This window comes from Crocodylus siamensis, chromosome 1 (assembly GCF_052110815.1).
Source record: "Crocodylus siamensis isolate JL-2025a chromosome 1, ASM5211081v1, whole genome shotgun sequence".
NCBI lineage: Eukaryota > Metazoa > Chordata > Crocodylia > Crocodylidae > Crocodylus > Crocodylus siamensis.
In genome coordinates, this window is record NC_143395.1 from 321,500,053 (window position 1) to 321,519,113 (window position 19,061).

Genomic DNA, 19,061 nt, shown 5'->3' on the forward strand with positions numbered 1-19,061 from the left:
TTATTGTACAATAGCTATGCTGGTTGCTCTCCCCAGGTGGAAAACTATAAGAGATTATTCTTTTCTACTCATCTGCCATAATAGCTTTTTCTTTTGCAAGTATCTTATGTAGACACATGCATTTTTGCATTATACATCTATCTTATTTTTATACTTAAAATTAAGGAAGCTATATAAAAGCCTTAGTCAGTAATGCATTATTTGCACTCTGACTGGCTGTCTCAGCAGCTAGTCAGAGTGTGAATACAGCATTATGGACAGCAGGCAGCAGAGCACTGCTATGATGGTAGGGACAGAGGGGACATGGGAGGGGCTAGGCTTTGTGGAGGAGGTGACGGTGGCGCAAGTGGGGTAGAACATGGTCAGGGCCGTGGTGGCAATGGGGGGACAGTGGGAATGGTCCCAAACCCAAACCACTCGGGGGGAGCAGGGTTGGGCCTGAAGCAACGGGGAAGGGTGGAGGGAACAGGGTCAGGGCCGAATTTGGAGTGGGGGCTGGGCCAGATGAGGGGAGCAGGGGTGCAGGGCTGGATGCTGGACTCTGTCTGTGCTGACCCCACCAGATGGGGTAGGGGGAGTGGCCTCAGCACCAAAATGGTGGAGGTGAGGGTGGGGGAAAGCTAGCCTGGCCCTGTGCCTCTGTCCCTGCGCAACCCCCTGGCAGGTGGCAGTGGTGGAGTGGTTGGGCCAGCAGTACTGGCTCTGCCCCTCCCATGGTAAGGCCAGCGACACTTGTCCTGCGTCCCCCTGCGGCAAGGCAAGCACTGCTGGCCCCTGCCCTCCATCCCTGCAGGCAGTGGTGATGGAGCTGATGGAGGGGTGGGGCCAGCACCCAAAGTGGCGGGTGGAGAGGGGGAGTGGGTGTGGCCCCGAAGGTGGGGGGGCTGGGCCGTACGCAGGCCTCCGTCCCTTGCTGCCCCCCCCGCCCATTATTTTTATCCATAGATTGATTCATAGATCAATCTTGATGGGCAAATGGCTAGTCTTCTACATAAATTTTCTATAATTTGTTGAGCTATGCAGTATTAAAGTTGCATCATGATAAATTACCTTTCTTAATTGTATAAGAATGTAACATTCTTTACTGTCTGGAAGACAGTAAATAACTTTTTCTCGTTACTCTACATCAGCAACATTATACACAACAAACAGTTGAGGCCTGGTAGTGAATGTATTTAGGTTTATTGCCTGGAAACAATGGTATGTCCTGTGTAGGACTTATTTGCAAGATAATTTCCATGAAAAGCATCTGCAGTATAACTGCATTCATTCAGATGACAGGAGTTTTGCAGATTTCTTAAAATACAGTTTATGGGGGTCATGTTGTCATCATATTAACCACATAGAAACCACATTAATTTGATATCTTGAGCAGTTTGGTATCATAAGCTAATTTCTATACAAGTTTGAGACTGATGCTGTCATTTAGCTTAGTAAATGAGTATGCCATTCCATGCCATTTCATTAGCTGAGGCTACTTTATACCATGCATAAAATTATAGTGTGCAGTGAGCTGAGTCTAAACCAGCTCCTTACTGTATGGAGAGTTCGTATTTGTCTATTTCTGCATTAAATATTCAAATGTAACCTTAAAATGAAACTGATCTAAAAGTCAGAGCCAATGGAAGGGTTCCTTCATGCATGTGTCATGTCCTCCGGAATAACATACAGTTGTACAAAGTGTTCATTAAAAATACTTACTTGCTTATGGCAGATATTTTAAGGTGAGTAATTAAATTTTATTTTATAGATAATTTATGTATTATTTGTGTTTTTATATGATTAATAAGCTCTTCATTGTTTTTCACACAAAGAAAAGTATGTTTTCACCAGGGATCCTGGTTTTCTCTGATTTAAACAAAAAAATCCCCAATTCTGGGATTTAAAAAAGTAAACCCAAATCCACATTTAAACCAGGATCCCTAGTATTCACTAAAATAGTTTTAATTTTTTTTTTGATGAGATGGATCAGACTTGGTATTGATTGATCTAGAGAAAAAAAAACAGTTTGTTCCCATAATGCCTCGTTGTCAGATTCTGAATTCTTAGGTAGCCAAGGTTTCAGAGCAATTGTAAGGTATTTAGTGAGACTAGGACCTGCCCTGTGCTATAGAAGTTATTCTATATAAATCTATTACTTTGTCCAATTTTTCTAGTATGTGTTTCTTGAAATGTATTTATCATACACAGCAGTACACCATTTTTAATTACCTGCAGGTACATACTATAAAAATAAAATATTAGTTCCCCATTTATCTTAATATCTCATAGACAGTACCTAAATATGACTTACATTGCAATATTGCAAAGATATGAGAGCAGTGAAGTGGTTAACTATCACAGAATTGTAGAAAATATTCATGAAACAAACTGAGTGTCCTTTTGTCAATGACAAATTGTTATTTGTTATATTTTTATGTATTCTGAAACATCATTTTAAATAATTAGTAATCGGGCTTCTATCACTTCAATTTGGAAAAATATTTCTCAGTCTAACCAATTTTTACCATTTTAGAATTTTTGTGCTGTTTTCTTTCTCTAATGTACCTAATATACAGGGATCCTGGTTTTCTCTGATAATCTGCCCCCTCCCCCAATTTTCAGATTAAAAAAAGTAACCCAAAATCCACATTTTTCCATGATTAAAATGAAACACCCACCACTAATATATACCTATATTTTAGTGGTGTTTCATTTTAATCACAGGAAACTGTGGATTTTGAGTTACTTGCTTTAATCCAAAAATGAGGATTTTTTTTTAGCAGAGAAAAGATTTGCTGCTGATGTATTTTCTAGAGTATAATTTCTCATTAATTAGCCATAGGAATAAGAATCTAAATGAATATGCATTTGATTACTACTTTTTGTTCTTAAACTAGTTATGGAATTTACCATATCTAGCTAAAAACAGTTTGGAGACATAAGGAGACAATCTTGTTAAATGTAATTTTCTGCATGTATTTCCAGGTGAGTAACAAAGGAAGTGTTTGTATTTCTTTTGAAGAGCAAAAACCTAATAAGCTGTAAATATCAGCTCTTTTTTCAGGGCTGGCAGCTCAGGCAGATATTCAGGATGGCTTCCTGCCTTGAGGTTCCTCTGGAAAGGAGGATAGATACTTCCTCAAAGGTGTACTCTTTGACACTGCCCTTTCCCTGCATATCCAGGGTCCTTTTAAAACTTCCTGCTGCTGTTGCTAGTTTTCCAGTGTATTCAGTGTTGGGCCCTGTGTGTCTACTATTCTAAAACTGTCATCCAGACCTTCTTTTTCTGTTTTGATTCCTGGCTCCTCTTCAGGCTTCCTTACATGTGTCTTGTCCCACTTACGTGAATCCAAAAAGTTGCTGCCAAGAACATATTCCTGGTTCATTGTTTTAATGTGGCCAGCTCTCTCTACCAGCTGCCCTTTCTTGATTTATTAGACATGATCTTCCATTTGTTTCATGACTATTTTGCTCCTGTTTTACTAGACTAGGGCTCACTTCTGGTTGTGATAGAGGTGGTATCCTTTCTTGTAGTTAATACATACTACTGTTCATTTTTGTAGTATGTATAAACTAACCAGGAGAAGCATTGTACAAATGCAGAGTAGTAAAGGTCTCCTGCATCAAAATGCTGGTGATCAAAATCAACAGGAAATAGGCCGGGAGAAAAGGGGAACAGGCATGATAACCAGGGATCCTGGTTTTCTCTGATTTAAAAATAAAAATCCTAATTTTTGGATTAAAAAAAACGTACATTTTTCCATAACTAAAATGAAACACCACTAAAATATATATATCTATATCTATCTACAGATCTATCTATCTATATCTATCTATATCTATATATATCTATCTATATATTGATAGATCTGTAGATAGATATAGATATAATGTATTTTACTGGTGTTTCATTTTAATTATGGATTTTGGGTTACTTTTTTAATCTGAAAATTGGGAATTCTTTAATAAGAGAAAACCAGCATCCCTGATGTTAACACTAAAGGCACAAGTGGCAGGGGCTAAATATATTGCTTGAGGAGAGTTACTAATTTCTCTTTCTTTCTATCCCTAAAAGCATATAGTTGTCCTGCAACCCTGTATTTCTATTCCTGTTACCTCTGCTGCTTGTCCCAATACCTCCCCTTGTTGGTCTGCCAGAATTAATTGTTTGGGTTTCTTTCAAATGAAATATTTTGATGGCCTCTTACTATATGTACCTAGTACAGTGGGAGTTTGATCCTCATTAGAGTCTCCTACCATAGTCTAAATAACCAACACTTGTAAAGATTGACCTTTTGCCAGGTGTTTTTTTTAAATTTTCACCTTAAGGCATTTGTCATTGTAAATCTATCAATTTTTTAAATTAAAAAAAATTCTTTATAATTCATCCACTTTTTCTAAGTTATGTTTAACACATACCATTCAGTGATCCTTTCAATTTGAAGTGCTGTGAAGCCAAGCAAGTATACTAATTTCTTCCTCAAATGACTCATGAGAGCATACTCATTCTCCGAGTGCTAAGAAAAGAGGAAGAATGTAAAATAAATTTGGCTGCTGTAATTTTTTTTATTTTTTCTGTTTATCTCTTTTCAAGTCTGCGCATAATTATGTAACTATTTTGGAATAACTATTTTGGAAGCCCAAGAAACTGTCCAGTTGATCTTGTTCATAAAACACAATACATTCTGCCTTTTACACAGGATGTTCAAAGTTGTTTTTACATCATTTTTTAATAAACACTTGGGTAATGAAGCAGAGACCTTGTACATTTTGAAGGGGAGGAGGTGTTGTCAGTCAGTAAAGAAAATGCATAATAGACTATTAATTAAAATGTTCAAATGAAGAGCTAAATTGACAAAGGCCCAAAGACGTAAAAGACTGTCCTGTCTTATATCACGATTCTTCTATCAAAAGAAAAGTTGTTTATTTTTATAGGTTAATGTAGATTAATAGAACTACGATAAGATTACTCTTCATGCTGCTCCGACAATAGCACTATACAATAACAAAGTATTGCTGTATTTTGGCAATCCATTAAAAATAATACAGTAAAATCCCTGTTATACAGCATGAGTGGGGAATGCTGGGTGCCAGTTATGTAAAAATTCTGATTAGCTGAGGCAGATAACATGGAGCAGAGGCAGGGGTGAGCGGGGGGGGGGGGGGTGCAATGGCCACACACAGAGTGGCAGCAGCACAAGGTGGTGGGTGGTGGCGGTGGTGGCTGTGTGCAAGCTCCCCCCGCTACACACCTGCATCACCAGCCGGCCAGAAATTGCAGTTAATAGAGTATTCTGGTCTGTAGAATGCCAGATAAAAGGGATTTTACTGTAGGATGTTTTACTTCTTGATTTTTTTTTCCATTCATTTTCTTGTATTAAGTGCTTTTCTAAAGCACAGAAAGATTTTAAAGTTTTAAATAGCCACATTCCGAAATGTGAGTAGGGAAAAAAGCATTTTGAGGCATGATGGTAACAACATAATATGGAGGTAATGGGAGAAAATAATAAAACAATATTTATATGAAAAAATATTCTTATAAAAATATTCTTATAAAACAGAGAAAATATAGCTGTTTATTTAGGTTAATGGGTAAAACTGATTTTTAGATAGGCAAACTGAATAATTCTGATGTTTTTATTTACTATGAAGGAAAACAAATGATTTAAGAAAATATTGCTAAATGAATCATGAGGCTGTAAACTAGTTCAGTGATCAATAATTGGAAAATTGCTTGCAAACGTTATGAAAGAAGACTAAATTTTTTGTAAAAGTGTATTTTGCTGCTGATTTTATTAAGAATGCTAAATATTATGCTATATTTAGAATCCTGGTAAGACTGAACATTCTGGAAAAAGTGCTTAACTGGCAGTGCTTTATTTTAGGAGGTGGATTACAGTGAATAAGTATTTTGATCATTCAAATGAAGACAATTTAGGAGACAAGAAATGTACTATATGAGAAGGAATCAAGTGGTTTTTTTACATGTAGTTATTTTTACTGAGTTGCATCGGGTGCCTGTGGATGAGAATTGAGGTTGCTCTGATGTGGTGTAATTACAGTGCAATTACCGCACTCCAGCAGCCTCCTGCATCTCATATATCAGTATCCCCATGCTTCAAAATGGCGGCGGGGGTGCTTGAACTAAAGCTGATCGAATGAGCTTTAGTTCAAGTGTCTCTGCCGCCATTTTGAAGTGCGGGGACGCTGATACATGAGACACTGTGGCACTTCAATTATAGTGGCTCTCTGACCTGCTCTAATTAAAGCACTGCTCCCCACACCCGCTCCTGGAGTATGTGTTAAAGTACCCATTGTTTTGTGCTACTGAAATTCAGTGCAGGAGTTCTTTTGTTGGATGGGAATTGAAGTTGGTGCATGTGCTTTACTAACCACAACCACATGACAAGGCAAGAGGAAAGATCTTTAAATGTACCACTTAAATCCCCAAAATGAGTTTTCAGCTAGGGTTGAATGATGCACAAGCTTTGTGTGGTGCTTCTGCAAACAGGTGAAATTTAAACAAGAATTCATGAAAAAGATGTGGTTGGAGTTATAAGCAGCAGCTCAGGAAACATCAGTAAGGTTTCTGGAGCAATAAATCACACCAGGTGTATACACAAGTCTTGTCATGGGTAAGAGTGCTAGGGAAGTCAAAATGCAGTCTATTCCTAATAATAAGACACTTGGTTAAAAACCACTGGTCAGTTTTGCAAAGTATGTGTTGTTGTTTTCCTTTCGTCATCTTGCTTTTTTAAAAAAAATCTTCTGCTTGAAAATTAAACACAAATTGTGTACAGATTTTTCTTAGAATTTCTTTTTCTTGTTTTTTCCCTGCTTTTGACAGCATTGATATAAGAAGTCTTTTTCAAGTAGTAAATGAATTTAGGTAGCAAATACCCACCTGAATTTATTACATGCTGGCAGTTTAGATAAATGGATATTCTGATCTCAGCATATTTCTGCCCAGCACAACTCTGCCCCTTTGCAAAAGTCTGAGACGTTGATAATATTCCTGTCAGTTTCAGACCGCTGGAGAAAAAAACGGGGCAGAATTTCTTATTTGTATTTATGGGATGCCTTTAGGGAAGCTAGTTGTGCTCTCTATGGCAGTTTACATGCACATGTAGTGCTAACTGAATTTAAAAAAATATTTGAGAGACAAATAGGCATTTCTTTATAAGATCATGGAAAAAAATCCAGATTACGTAATTGACAGATACACAGAAAATAGATACATTTCTAGATTTCTCTGTAGATAAATTTATTTCACAAGCTTACGGTTGTTTCATTGTCTGTGGTCCCGTCTAAATTTTAGTTGATTTAATGATTCCATTTTTAGTTGAGTTTTACCCTCTGTACCTACCCGAGGGGAGGGAGACAGTGGAAAGGAGCTATGCTAGTAGTTCTTCAGCTATTGGGGGTGGGGCAGCTCTGTATAGCAGCACAAAAATTAATTTCTGCATCATTATTGCTTTTTTGTCACATATTGTATAAACTGAATTTAATATAAAACATAAATATAAATGACTTGTGATTAGCTTTATGATTAATGTTTTGTGACTGCTAATGTGTTTATCATTTATGTATGGTAAGCAGGTTTCTCTGATTTTTAAAAAGAACAAATCCAATTTTTGGTTGAAAAAAGTAACCCCAAACCCACATTTCTCCATGATTAAAATGAAATGTTATTAATATAAAGAGCTGGGTTTTTGATTGTAGCGATGTTGGTCTAAGGAGATAGGAAAGGAAGGTTCTTTGAGTAGATGTGATATCTTTTATTAAACCAATTGAGTAGTTGGAAAAAAGTTCTTATCAAGCTTTTGGGTGCAATCATCCTTCTTCCCCCCCCCCAAATCAGCCCTGCGAAATTGGATTGTATCTTGTGTGGAATAGAAGCATGAAGATGTGCTCTGATGGTTGCAGCTTGTCTCTGAGCCAACAAGCAGAAGGGGTGGAGTCCAGTATTAACCCTTTCCCAACCACTGCCGACTTGGCAGTAGCTTTTGGCTGCTACCAATTTGGCACAGGAGTGAAAAGTTTAGCATTATAGATTTTGTCTGAAGTAGCTATTAAGTTTGAGGAGAGTGATTCAGTTGGTCATCTCTCTGCCATGGCTTTAGAATCATGTTTTTTTTCCTACTTTGTTTTGCAAAAGCAAGGTGTGTGTCGCATTTGGGGCATGTAGCATGCAAGACAATACATGAGGTATCAAGACCCATTTGTATGAAATTGTTCAAGTTACAAAGGAAAGCTGTTTATCTTTAGAAAGTAGTATCACCAGACCAAAGAGATAGTCACAAAGTAATTCTGAAATATACATTGACTTGGCCTTATAAATTATACACAAGACTTTAAAGTTAGCCTGTCCATTTTGTCCTGTTGTAAAGGATTATTTTGGTTTATCCACCAGCCAGCCAGCAAATCATGACAGCTAGGTTTTTTTAAAATTTCTTTTAAATACTAAATTTCTTGGTGTTTAGAATTTGGATTGTGTAATTTTAAACACTGAGGGTAGCACATGGACATACCTGCCAAAGATCTTAGTTAACTCCAAACTTGCCTTTTATGGTGCTTAGATCATAACTGTTGGTTTGGTCTGGATTATATCCCTTTCATCGTGAAGTATGTATAAACATTTTGGATAGGTGCAGTGCGTTAAGTATTTTCATTATTTCAGTGAAAAGATTTGAACACCTATTTCGAAGAACCAACAAACACCTGCAGAAGAAAAGTGGATATAGAGCACCTGAAAACATTCTGATTCATGCAATTAAAGCAGTTTACAAAGTTAGTAGGAAAAGAATATCACACTCTGAGGTTTGATGTCTTTTTCAAGCAGAACAAAAGAGTTTCGATTCTTTCACTTCAAGTTTAGCCTAACCATTGTGTATTGAAGGAGGTTTAATGAATCATTGTTTAACTGAGATACTGCCAAGTATTTGACCATTAAATAGTCTCAAATGTGTACATAGCACTTTGGTGACAGACCCTTATTTAACTGTGATTAATTGGCATTGAATAGTTATTTAATTACGTTGGAAGAAATCTAAGAACAGTGTGTGTTCTGATTAAGTTATTTAATGTAATAACATACATGGAACTACTGAAGTGAGCACATTCCCCATTGCAGCTTGCTACTGACATTACACAAAGCACACAGAAATTTTCAAGTAGCAAAAATAGGTATTTTTTTGCAGATTCAAGCACTTTTGCAGCACTGGTATGTTCAAAGATTTCTGAATTGATTTATAAAGAGACTCTTCGTCAGTATTTTTTATGCATCTCATTGCTGTACAAGTAGTAGATTGTTAGAGTATATGTTTTGCCTTTAAGGAACTGTTTAAATACTGTTTGTATAATTGCAAGTTGCATGTAGGTAAGTGCAAAAATCCCATAGCTAGAAAATGTGTGAGAATTCTTAGCTGGGATTTTGCTACAAATATACTCACATGTCTGAGATACCAGACATAGACCAGGCATACTCTCAGTCATATGAGGAACCTGGGGATTTTTGAAACATAAGGAAGTATCTGGAAATACCAGTAGAATAGAAGCCAGTCTTAAGTTTTAGAGAAAAGTTATTTGGTAGGATAATTTTGTAGTCTATCCTGTTCAAATTTATTTAGCAAATGCTGATATGCATGTAAGGTATATCCATGTAAAAATGTTTAGACTTTACTAGCTTTGCTTTCTTATCTAGAATCTTTTTCTTTTGCATGGCTAATAAGGCATTTGCTTAGTGATGCACCATTTGTTTCCAGAAAGTAGTTTCTTAATACATTATGAAATGTTATATTTTTTAACTTACAAACATACTGCAGTCTCTCTCAGTACAACATCATAAGAGTTAAGGTTTTGGGGTGCTTGTTATTTTGTTTTATAGTTTTTTGAAGGGGGAAGGGTTAACAGAGAGGCTGTTTGCAGACATGGAAAAAACCCCAAATGGCACTTGGCATGTTCCAGCACCGAGCCCAGCGCATGCCCAAAAGAGGCATTTGATCAAGTGGATCCAGCTTTCCCAATGTCTGTACAGATTGGGGACTTTATTGGTGCTTTTTTGGTTCTGTTATCTAATAGCTGATTGAATCAGGTCTAGATAAAAGCCCCACTGAAGTGCCCAATCTATACAGGCACTGCAGAGGTAGGTCTCAGTAATGCGCTTTTTCTTCCAGTAAAGCATGTTCCACCCCACTCCCCCCACCATGTCTGTCAGTGCCCATAATTCATGCGTTTGGCCTTAATGTTTGAAAGGAGATTGCTGTCTATAACTGCTCCTTCTGGTAGGCCGTTGCTTATAGCATCAGTATTTTACTGTTCAGAAAGTAGTAAAAGAGGTGTTATAAAGGTGTAACTTCCTGAACAGGGTCTAATACAGGGGTGGGCAAAATGCGGCCTGGGGGCTGGATGCAGCCCACCAGGCCATTCTGTCCGACCCACAGGGCCCCTAAAAAATTTAGAAAATTAATATTTATCTGCCCTGGGCTGCCTGTTATATGTCCATTGATGGCTTGCCAAACCTCAGTAAGTGGCCCTCTGCCCAAAATAATTGCCCACTCCTGGTGTAATATGAGCTCTTGGCTTCATTTTGATCTCATGGAGTAAAAGTAAGATAAAAGCAACACGCACAGAATTGAAGCAGCATTGCCTTGTTGCTTGTCATCTTTTTAATTTATTGATGCAACTAGGAAAAGAAAACATGAAACTTTCGGTAGAAAGCAATTGACTTTTGTGATCTTAATGTCCCCATATACATGTTACACTTAAGGTGTGAATAAGCAGTTAATCATGTCTTAAGTGGTCACTTGGCCATACATTCAATCAGTTTGTGGTGTGATAAAATGAGGAATAAGCTACAATGTTAGTCCACAAATGTGTGTAATAGCTTTGTAGCTGCTTCCTATCATTCCATAAATTTAATGTGTGGCTAGGGGCCCCTATGACTGCAGACTTATGTGAGCCCCTCGGCCTGGGGTAGAGGGCCTTGCACCCCGCTGGCTGGGCGATGACTGTTGCTGGGGGGTCTCCCAGCTGTGGGGGTGCCCCTGTGGCTGAGAGCCCTGTTAACAGAGGAGGCTCCCAGGTGCCTGCTGCCTGCTTGTAGAGGGGGAGCATGTGTGCCACAGCAAAAGATGTGATTGTGTGGATCATACGTTAGATCCCACCTTACCTTTACCTGCATGTGTAGAGGGTCCCAATGAAAGGTCACATGTATAAAAGGACAGGAATAGTGAATAGGCAATTAACAATTTTGTGCAATAGTTTTGGACGTTTCCAAAAATATTTAAATCCTATCATCTCACAGAGACCCGAATATTGTATTTGAGAGTAAGGTGATCCATCTCCAGGATATTAAAATTACTCTGCTTTTTATAGGAAGGGTTGTCAAAGGCCTATTGCTTTCAAGTTCAATCTTGTTCATAAACTGAGTGTTTTCTTGCTTAGTTATAATTTATTCTTGTCATTCTACAGAATTACTGTATTTACATTTGAAAGAGGATTAGGCAGATTAAAAGATGTTTTTACACTTTATTGATAATGTCAGATTAATTTCTTCTTTCATACCAGCAGCTCTGTCAAAAGCATTCTGTAGAAGTAGTGCTATACTTAACAGTTTTACAGGGCAATCACCAAAATACAATTTTGGCAATTAATTAGCAACTTACTTACATATGAGACTGAAATAGCTGAAATAGCAGGTATTTGGAGGAAATATTCTAACTAGTGGAATCATTAGAATGGTTCAAGCCAGCTTGGTTTTATCTTGGCTTTATACTCATCAAATACCTTTAGCTAAAAAGAGATTTTACTGTTAATGAGAACGTTCTCATTAGTTTCTGGAAGTTGTTGTGAACTTTAGCGTGGTATGCCCTAAGAGACTTCCATGTGTATCTGTGGCACTGAATTTTTTTGAGAGAAGGGATATTGTCAAAAGCCTCTCCATAGTCAAACAAACCTCTTCAAATTCTGCATATTTAACTTGTATATTGCTATATAAACCTCTGAGAACTGAAATTTCAGATGCTGTTGGTATTGAAACTTCAAAGGGATAAAGTGTTTTTACAATTTGTTACTAATTTGTCTATGCCCTCTAGCCTTTAAGACCTCATCATAAAAAGTACAAAGTTAAATTACAGTATTCTGTTTTTTTTTCCTCCAAAAGAACCATAAAGTTCATGCTTGACTTATACACTGAGTTAACCTATATTTTGGGCCCCCAGCAGTCTTGATTTTTTGTGTCTACAATAAAAATACTATATCAGGATTTTTTTACAAGTAGATTTTATTTTAGTATTTTTACTGCATTTAATCTTTTGGGTCTTTCTGGATTACTTGATTCTAAGTCAGTAGATAAAGCTGTCATCTTAAACAACCGGAAACTGTGAGGCTGATGTGTAATTGGAACAATGTATTATTTTCTCATCTGTCAGAGTGACCACAGTATTTTATTGACTGTGTTTTCCAGTTTGCAGAATCATGTGGTAAGGGTATCCTATGCTCCTTGTTACTGCTAGCCTTAACCTTCGTTGTATTGCTGGTATCAAAAGTTTGATACTCCTTTGCCTTCCGGGTGTATTGCTTTTGATTTATGGGAGTCATTTCTCAAAGACCAGGCTCTGCCATCAGCTCTGTCATTATTATAAATAAAGTTAGTGTATGTTTAATGGCAAAGGGAAGTTTAAAATGGAATTAAGCTCAGTTTTCTGGGCTCTTGTAACAGCAGGATCTTACACAGAGACTGTCATAATGAGCTCACAAAGCAATTTTATAAAGAGGTTCAGCATCTCTGTCCCCATTTTTTACAGGAAGTGAGATGCCTTTCATAGGAAGGAGAAATGAGGTTACACAAGTCCTCAAGTGGTTGAGCTGTGACTGTAACCTGTATCTCCCCAAGTTTCCGGTCCACTGAGCTGTCAATTATGCTCAGTTTCTTCTCAATATATTACTTTTATTCAGGTCATTGTGGAATTTTCCTGTGAAATACAGGTTAAATTTTAATCCTTGCCCCTTCTTCCTTCCCTACCCACCCTTAAAATTGCTGAAGATATCCTGGAATGTGATTTGAGATCAGTGGCTCCCAACTTCATTGGCCCATAGTAATGAGTAATAAGATGTAGCGCACTGTGGGCAATATCACCCCTGACTTTCCCTGTTAATGTGAAAAAATACGTATCCACTGAAGGTCAAATCTCTTGTGGTTGTAAACAGTGCCGGAGGGTCTTAAAGGCAATGGATTGCCTCCAAGCCACAACCAAACTTCAAGAACTAAACTGCAGTGCAAAGGCTTTACAGAGTGAGCTGTTTCTTCTGCATCAAAACCTTCAAGGGGCCGGGGGGATGGAAGAGGGAGGATGGTGTCAAGAAGAAAGAGACTTTAATGAGGGTTTCTTTGTGGTGTTGTTTTCTTTCTGTCCATTCCAATGTGAAATAGATAGCAGAGTAAATCCGTAGGACCATCTTTATGGAGGTCTTGGTGGTAGCCCTGTACTTGCAGTTCATCCTTCCTCTGTGTTCTCGCTGGATTTGTGTAACAAGGTCACCACCTGCTGGGAGCTGCCTCAGAGATCCCCATAGATCCCCATGAAGAAAGAACATGGCAGAATAGATAATACAGAATATTAATCTTTGCAAGCATGTCAGAAGGTAAAAAATGGCATAGGGATAACTTGTCCAGGTTTCTTCTTGTCTGTCAGCCCCACCCACTGTCAGTCTTGAGCGTTTGAACAAGTAACACTAGCATGCGCTGTACTCTTCAGATACATACAAATAATTTTTCATTATGCATTACATTATTAAGTCATCCTTTAACTGAGATGTTTGTATGAAGGCTACTTTTATTGCTTATTCAGTCCTCAGCTTAGGGCTCCAGCACACTTTGAAAATATGAAATTTATTTACTCTCAGTTCAGTGAATTGGTTTGATTTTTTTTTTAATTTAATTTTATTATTTCTTGAAGAATTATTTTTTCTATTGTTGCCACTATTCTCGCTGGTAGAAACAATTCTTTGCAATAATTAAGCCAAAATATGTGCAAGTAAAGAAGCATAAATGCATGCTCAAGCCTGAATACCTTGTAAAAGGCTAGTCCTGCTCCTATGGTTCTTGTTCTTTCCCTGTGAGTTTAATCAACACGCTATGGAGTTTGGTACTTATCCATGTACAGGTGATAGAGATTCAGTTTTCATTATTAAAGGTCTTTTGCTCTCTCTGAATATTTTCAGTCAAGTAGAACTCAAGAAAACAGGAGAGTGTCGATGCTTTTTAATCTGTCCGTGATAACAGATTAAAAATAGTGTTATAAGTTTTAATAAAGATCAGCATTGTCAAGGTTTTGAATAAATATGAATACAATGATACATTCATATAAAACAAACTCAGATTCGATTTCAGTAACATTTACAACTCAAACTTATGTTTACTAAGATTTTACTGTATTTTTATGGGAAATCCGAGTTGTTTTAAAAAGCAAGACAGTACTATAGTTGCTAAAGTAGTCCTCATGGTAGGCTTCCAATACCTGCATACAGTGTTAATGCCAGTGGAATTTTCAACCAGAATAAGAGGACCAGAAAAATATTGTTTGACATGCATCACTGTTAAGATGCCACCTGGTAAACATTACCCTGTATACATAAAATTATGCTTTACCATGCAGATTAGCAGAATTGGGGCTTTAGGTGCCATCTGGACGCTCACTAAACATGTATGGGCATAACCATACAACAGCAGTTAAAGAATCATTTCATGTTGTATATAAATGTTGCACTAGTGGGTATCACGATGATGTCATAGCATAATTAGTCTTTATTTTGGTGACATTTTAGAAAGGAACTACGTTAGAAAAAAAACCAACATATTTTTACTTGAATCCTGTTTTATAGGGAGAATCCTAAACCGTTTCTCTAAAGATATTGGCCATCTGGATGATTTGCTTCCGTTAACATTTTTGGACTTCATGCAGGTAATACAGTCACTACTTTTATGAAGAGTATTATATTGCATTAGGAGTTTATATTCTGTTGACATATAAAACTGAATAAATATATCTTTGAAATAACTAGCTGAGTTTAATGAAAGTGCTTACTTGAGAAAGAAGGGTGTGGTCAAGATTTACTGTGTAAATAAAAAGCTAACATGAGTAATAACTGACAGGTAGGAGTGGCTATACAAAGCTTGCTATTATGTCAAGATTTCAGTTCATAGTAGCTACATGCTTGGTAAATTGCTCCTGATTTGCCTCCAAGCAATCTGGCAAGCCTTTTGCTGTTATGAGAAATATGTCCACAGTAAAGAAACAATCAACTCAGTTGAAAAGATCGCACAGATTAACCTAATTATGTGTGTACTTCCACAAAGAATCAAATGTTTACCACACCATTTTTGGATTCAAACAGGTGTGGCTATTTACAAAGAAAAGATTAGTGTAATAGGGTGAAAATAATAGTCTTAATAAGAACAAGAGGGAGAAGTTACTGCTTATATCAAAATGGACAAAGCAGAGCAGATTTTGGTAATGAAGAAAAGGGTAATTCTTCTAGCATTAAAGTGATTCTGTTTTACTGGGGGCCCTCGTGGTCATTTCTTTTCATGAAATACTGTAGAAAGCAAAAAGTTTCTACAAACAAACACATTATATTATTGCCTTTAATATTTTGAATTTAGTATCATAAAAATTAGACATGGAAAAGATGTATTGGGTCATCTGTAGGTTCACCACTACCAATTCAAGAATGTATTCTATAGTACATTTACTGGGCATTTTATTTTCTCTGTTTATAGGACACTTTATGAAGATTTCACCTGTGTGTTTAATTTTTTTCCCTTTACATTCATTAAAAGAAAATAAATAATCTTTTAAAGTATTAATACTCAAACTTTGCTGAAAAACTAATTTAGGCTATTATTAGTCAAAACATGCTTTAACACGATATCTTTTTATTCTACTGCATACATAGCTTAAGGGTGATGGAGCTTCCTGTCCTGTTTTTCAAAACGCACTACAGTAGATCATTTGGGAGAGGAAAAAAGAAGGAATGTGTTTGTTTATGTCCTTGGAGAAGTTCCATTAGTTTAAATACTTTGTGTTTGCTGATATTTTCTTGATTCTAGTTGTCAAAATTTTGAATTTTACAGGTTTCTAAAAATATATGAAGAATCTATATTTTGGCTATATATTTCCATCAGTTTTATATGGATTTAGATATGTGTTTCTTCAGAGTTATTAACTGTTCTTCATTGGACAGAAAATCTGACTTCATTTCAGCTGGTTTAAGGCAATGCTTTTGCATGCTTTTATGCTACAACATGGCTGCCTACTCACTGGCTTCCTTTATTCTACTTAGTACTTACTGCCTACTCAGTGGCCTCCTGGGCATACTGTGCTTATTGCTACCCCTGCTGTGCACAGGGCTGGCTAAGTTCAGGCAGAGTGGACTATTAGACAGTGTGGCTCTATTTTTACTGCTGTTTCTGAGACTCGATTGGCTCCACTTATCAGCAAGCATTTCTCTTCTCCTTCCTCTGCCATACCTCTAACTCTCCACTCCACTCTGCTCAATTCCCAAGGGTTGCTGCAAAAGCTGATACTGTTCCCAGCACATCAAAGAGAAGAGTAGTTTGTGGGTAGAGGGGTAGAACTGGGAGAACAATTGGGGAGAAAAGAAAGTAGAGATGGTGTGAAGTTTAGTGTGGGAAGGGAACAGAGGGAAACAGTTGTTGGGCATTTTTTTTATATTGTGTCTGACAGGGTTGAGTATCCTGTGTTGTCACTCAAGTCGGGAGATGGACCCATGCCCTATTGTGCAGTGCTGGAGGTTGTTAGGCACAGGTCTTTCCAACTAGTGGGGGTAATGTATTACATTCGTCTTCAAGCAGCCACAACCGTTGCTAGTAGGAACCCAGATGCTGTAGTCTAATAGAGGCAATGCCAGTGGCTTGCACACGTACCAAAACCAAACTGATCTGAGATGAAAGAGTAAAGCATTTCATAATGCGAATATAATATTCTTTTAACCACTATCAAGTTTTTTATCCATATTGTGAAACCTGTGATTTAGAAAGGTTTCCCATGCAAAGCTTAATGTTCATGAGTGCTTAATCTCTTGCAAATAGGTCATTTGAATAAATTGTGGCACATATTCTCAAGTTTGCCTTGCAAGTGAAAAACAGGTTTCTGAAATTGTACAGTAATAGAAACCATAAGGAGCTTGTTAAAATAGAATATATATGCATATCCAATCTATTACAATGACATTTTTTTCAACACTTAAATATTTCTGTTGGGCATAAAAAGAAGCGTTGTTAGTTAGAACTTCACTATAGGGTTTTTTGCATTTAACTTTTTTTGTCTCAGAGCATGAGGGGAAAAATGTTTCCTCTTCAGCATAGTCTTCTTTGGTAAAACTTTCTACTCTAGACTATCAGCTGGGCTGATTAATCAGTGCATCTTGGATACAATACCAACAGTATATGACATTATTTATTTCTAAGGAAGCATCAATTTGTAGGAAGGATGACTGTTATCAATTATGATAAAGATCTTTTGTCACTTGTTTTGTTTGCAGGTGTCTTTTATAAGACTTCCCATAATCCTTTCAGGAAGAAATATTTTCTCCTCTTTAAAAACAGCATTAGCTAAATATAAAAGCTCTGATCCCTACCATTGTTGTTGATTCTTTGAGGGACATTTCCCAACATTCATTGTTTAAATGGTTGTCAGGAGGAATCAAGTGAAACTTAATAAACAATGCAGTAACTGGTTCATCTTACTTTGTGTGCAGAAGCTTTTCTTGAGAGGATTTGCATTGAAGAATTTGTCTTTTTTTCTGAGTTATCGTAAGGGTCATTTTGAAACATTCTAGACTGTTACTATATTAGCAAGTGGCTGTTTCATTCCTGTGCAAATAAACCAAATGTGGCTGGGCACTCGAGTACTACAAGGATGAACATAATAGAAATACATAGCAATAAATAAATAAATCCAGTGGCTTCAGGGATTTTGTAACATTGGTAATTGCTAACAGTCTCATAAAATCATATTATAATCACAGGGCTAAAATTATTCTGAGTATGATTAATCTAATAAAACTAGTATTTTAAAACAACTTACATTATCTTTTCTGCATTTTTTATGGTTTTATTTTTAAAGTGAATGGAAATGTGTTATATATATTTTTAGGGTTGGCAAAACAAAAGTGGAACGGGCACATGAGAAGCACAAAAATGCATCTTTTTGTGTTTAGGCTGTAGTACAGATAATGTTTTGCTAAACCATCAGTCTGAAATTGCATCCAAAGTAGTACTTTACTCTCAGACATATGAGAGTTAAAGAGCAGGAGTTCCAGGTAAGTTCTGCTTTCCTTGTTTTGCCAAAATTCAGCATGCAGGTCTTCACCAGAGAAGATTTTATCTTTTACAATATGAGGAAACTATTTTCTTGTGCTGCTCTATAAATGTTTAATGGGATATGAAACGGGTCTTATTAGTGCCCATGACTAACTATTGGAATTATATCTTCCATCAGCATATGAAAAAATCTTTTCTTTTTTTTTTTGAGAAAACATTTAAGATTCTGTCCTCCTATACAGATACAAGTTGGGTCTCTATGTGCAAAGTTTGATTGTGATAGTTAACTAATGTGCTGGAGCCTGATTCAAAGCCCATTATAGTCAATGGGAGTCTTTTAATTGTCTTTAGTAGATTCTGGAGCTGGCCATTAATGTTAAAGACTGTTTCTACAGAAAGGTAAATAGGTCTGGGTCCTTAAGCCTGGGATGGACTCTGTAGGGATGGAGTTCTAGGCCAGCTTTTCTCTGTTGAAAGATAACAGGTACCATGTTTACTGTTTTTGCCATTGATCATTTATGTTTACATTTTAATGCTATATTTATATATTTAGGTAATTTTTAAAACAATCCCTTAAATAACTATGTTAATGCAAATATTTGAAAAACAAAATTATATTAGCAGTGTTTTGACAAAATCTTGCATATTTTTATCATAGCTGTGTTCCTCTCACTCTTCATTCTTCTTTTTCCTATGGTGGATTACATTAATTTGAATCTGGTTTCAACTGTTG

General features: G+C 36.8%; 1 protein-coding gene across 3 annotated transcripts in view; it reads left to right on the top strand.

The window, feature by feature from the left end:
- Nucleotides 1-19,061, top strand: part of ABCC4 (ATP binding cassette subfamily C member 4 (PEL blood group)) — a 220,666-nt gene that overhangs the window by 99,415 nt on the left and 102,190 nt on the right. For all 3 annotated transcript variants that reach the window (XM_090023501.1, XM_090023518.1, XM_090023509.1), the window contains one exon: nucleotides 14,866-14,945. In XM_090023501.1, coding sequence (XP_089879627.1) covers nucleotides 14,866-14,945 — 80 coding nt within the window. The remainder of the gene's footprint in view (nucleotides 1-14,865; nucleotides 14,946-19,061) is intronic.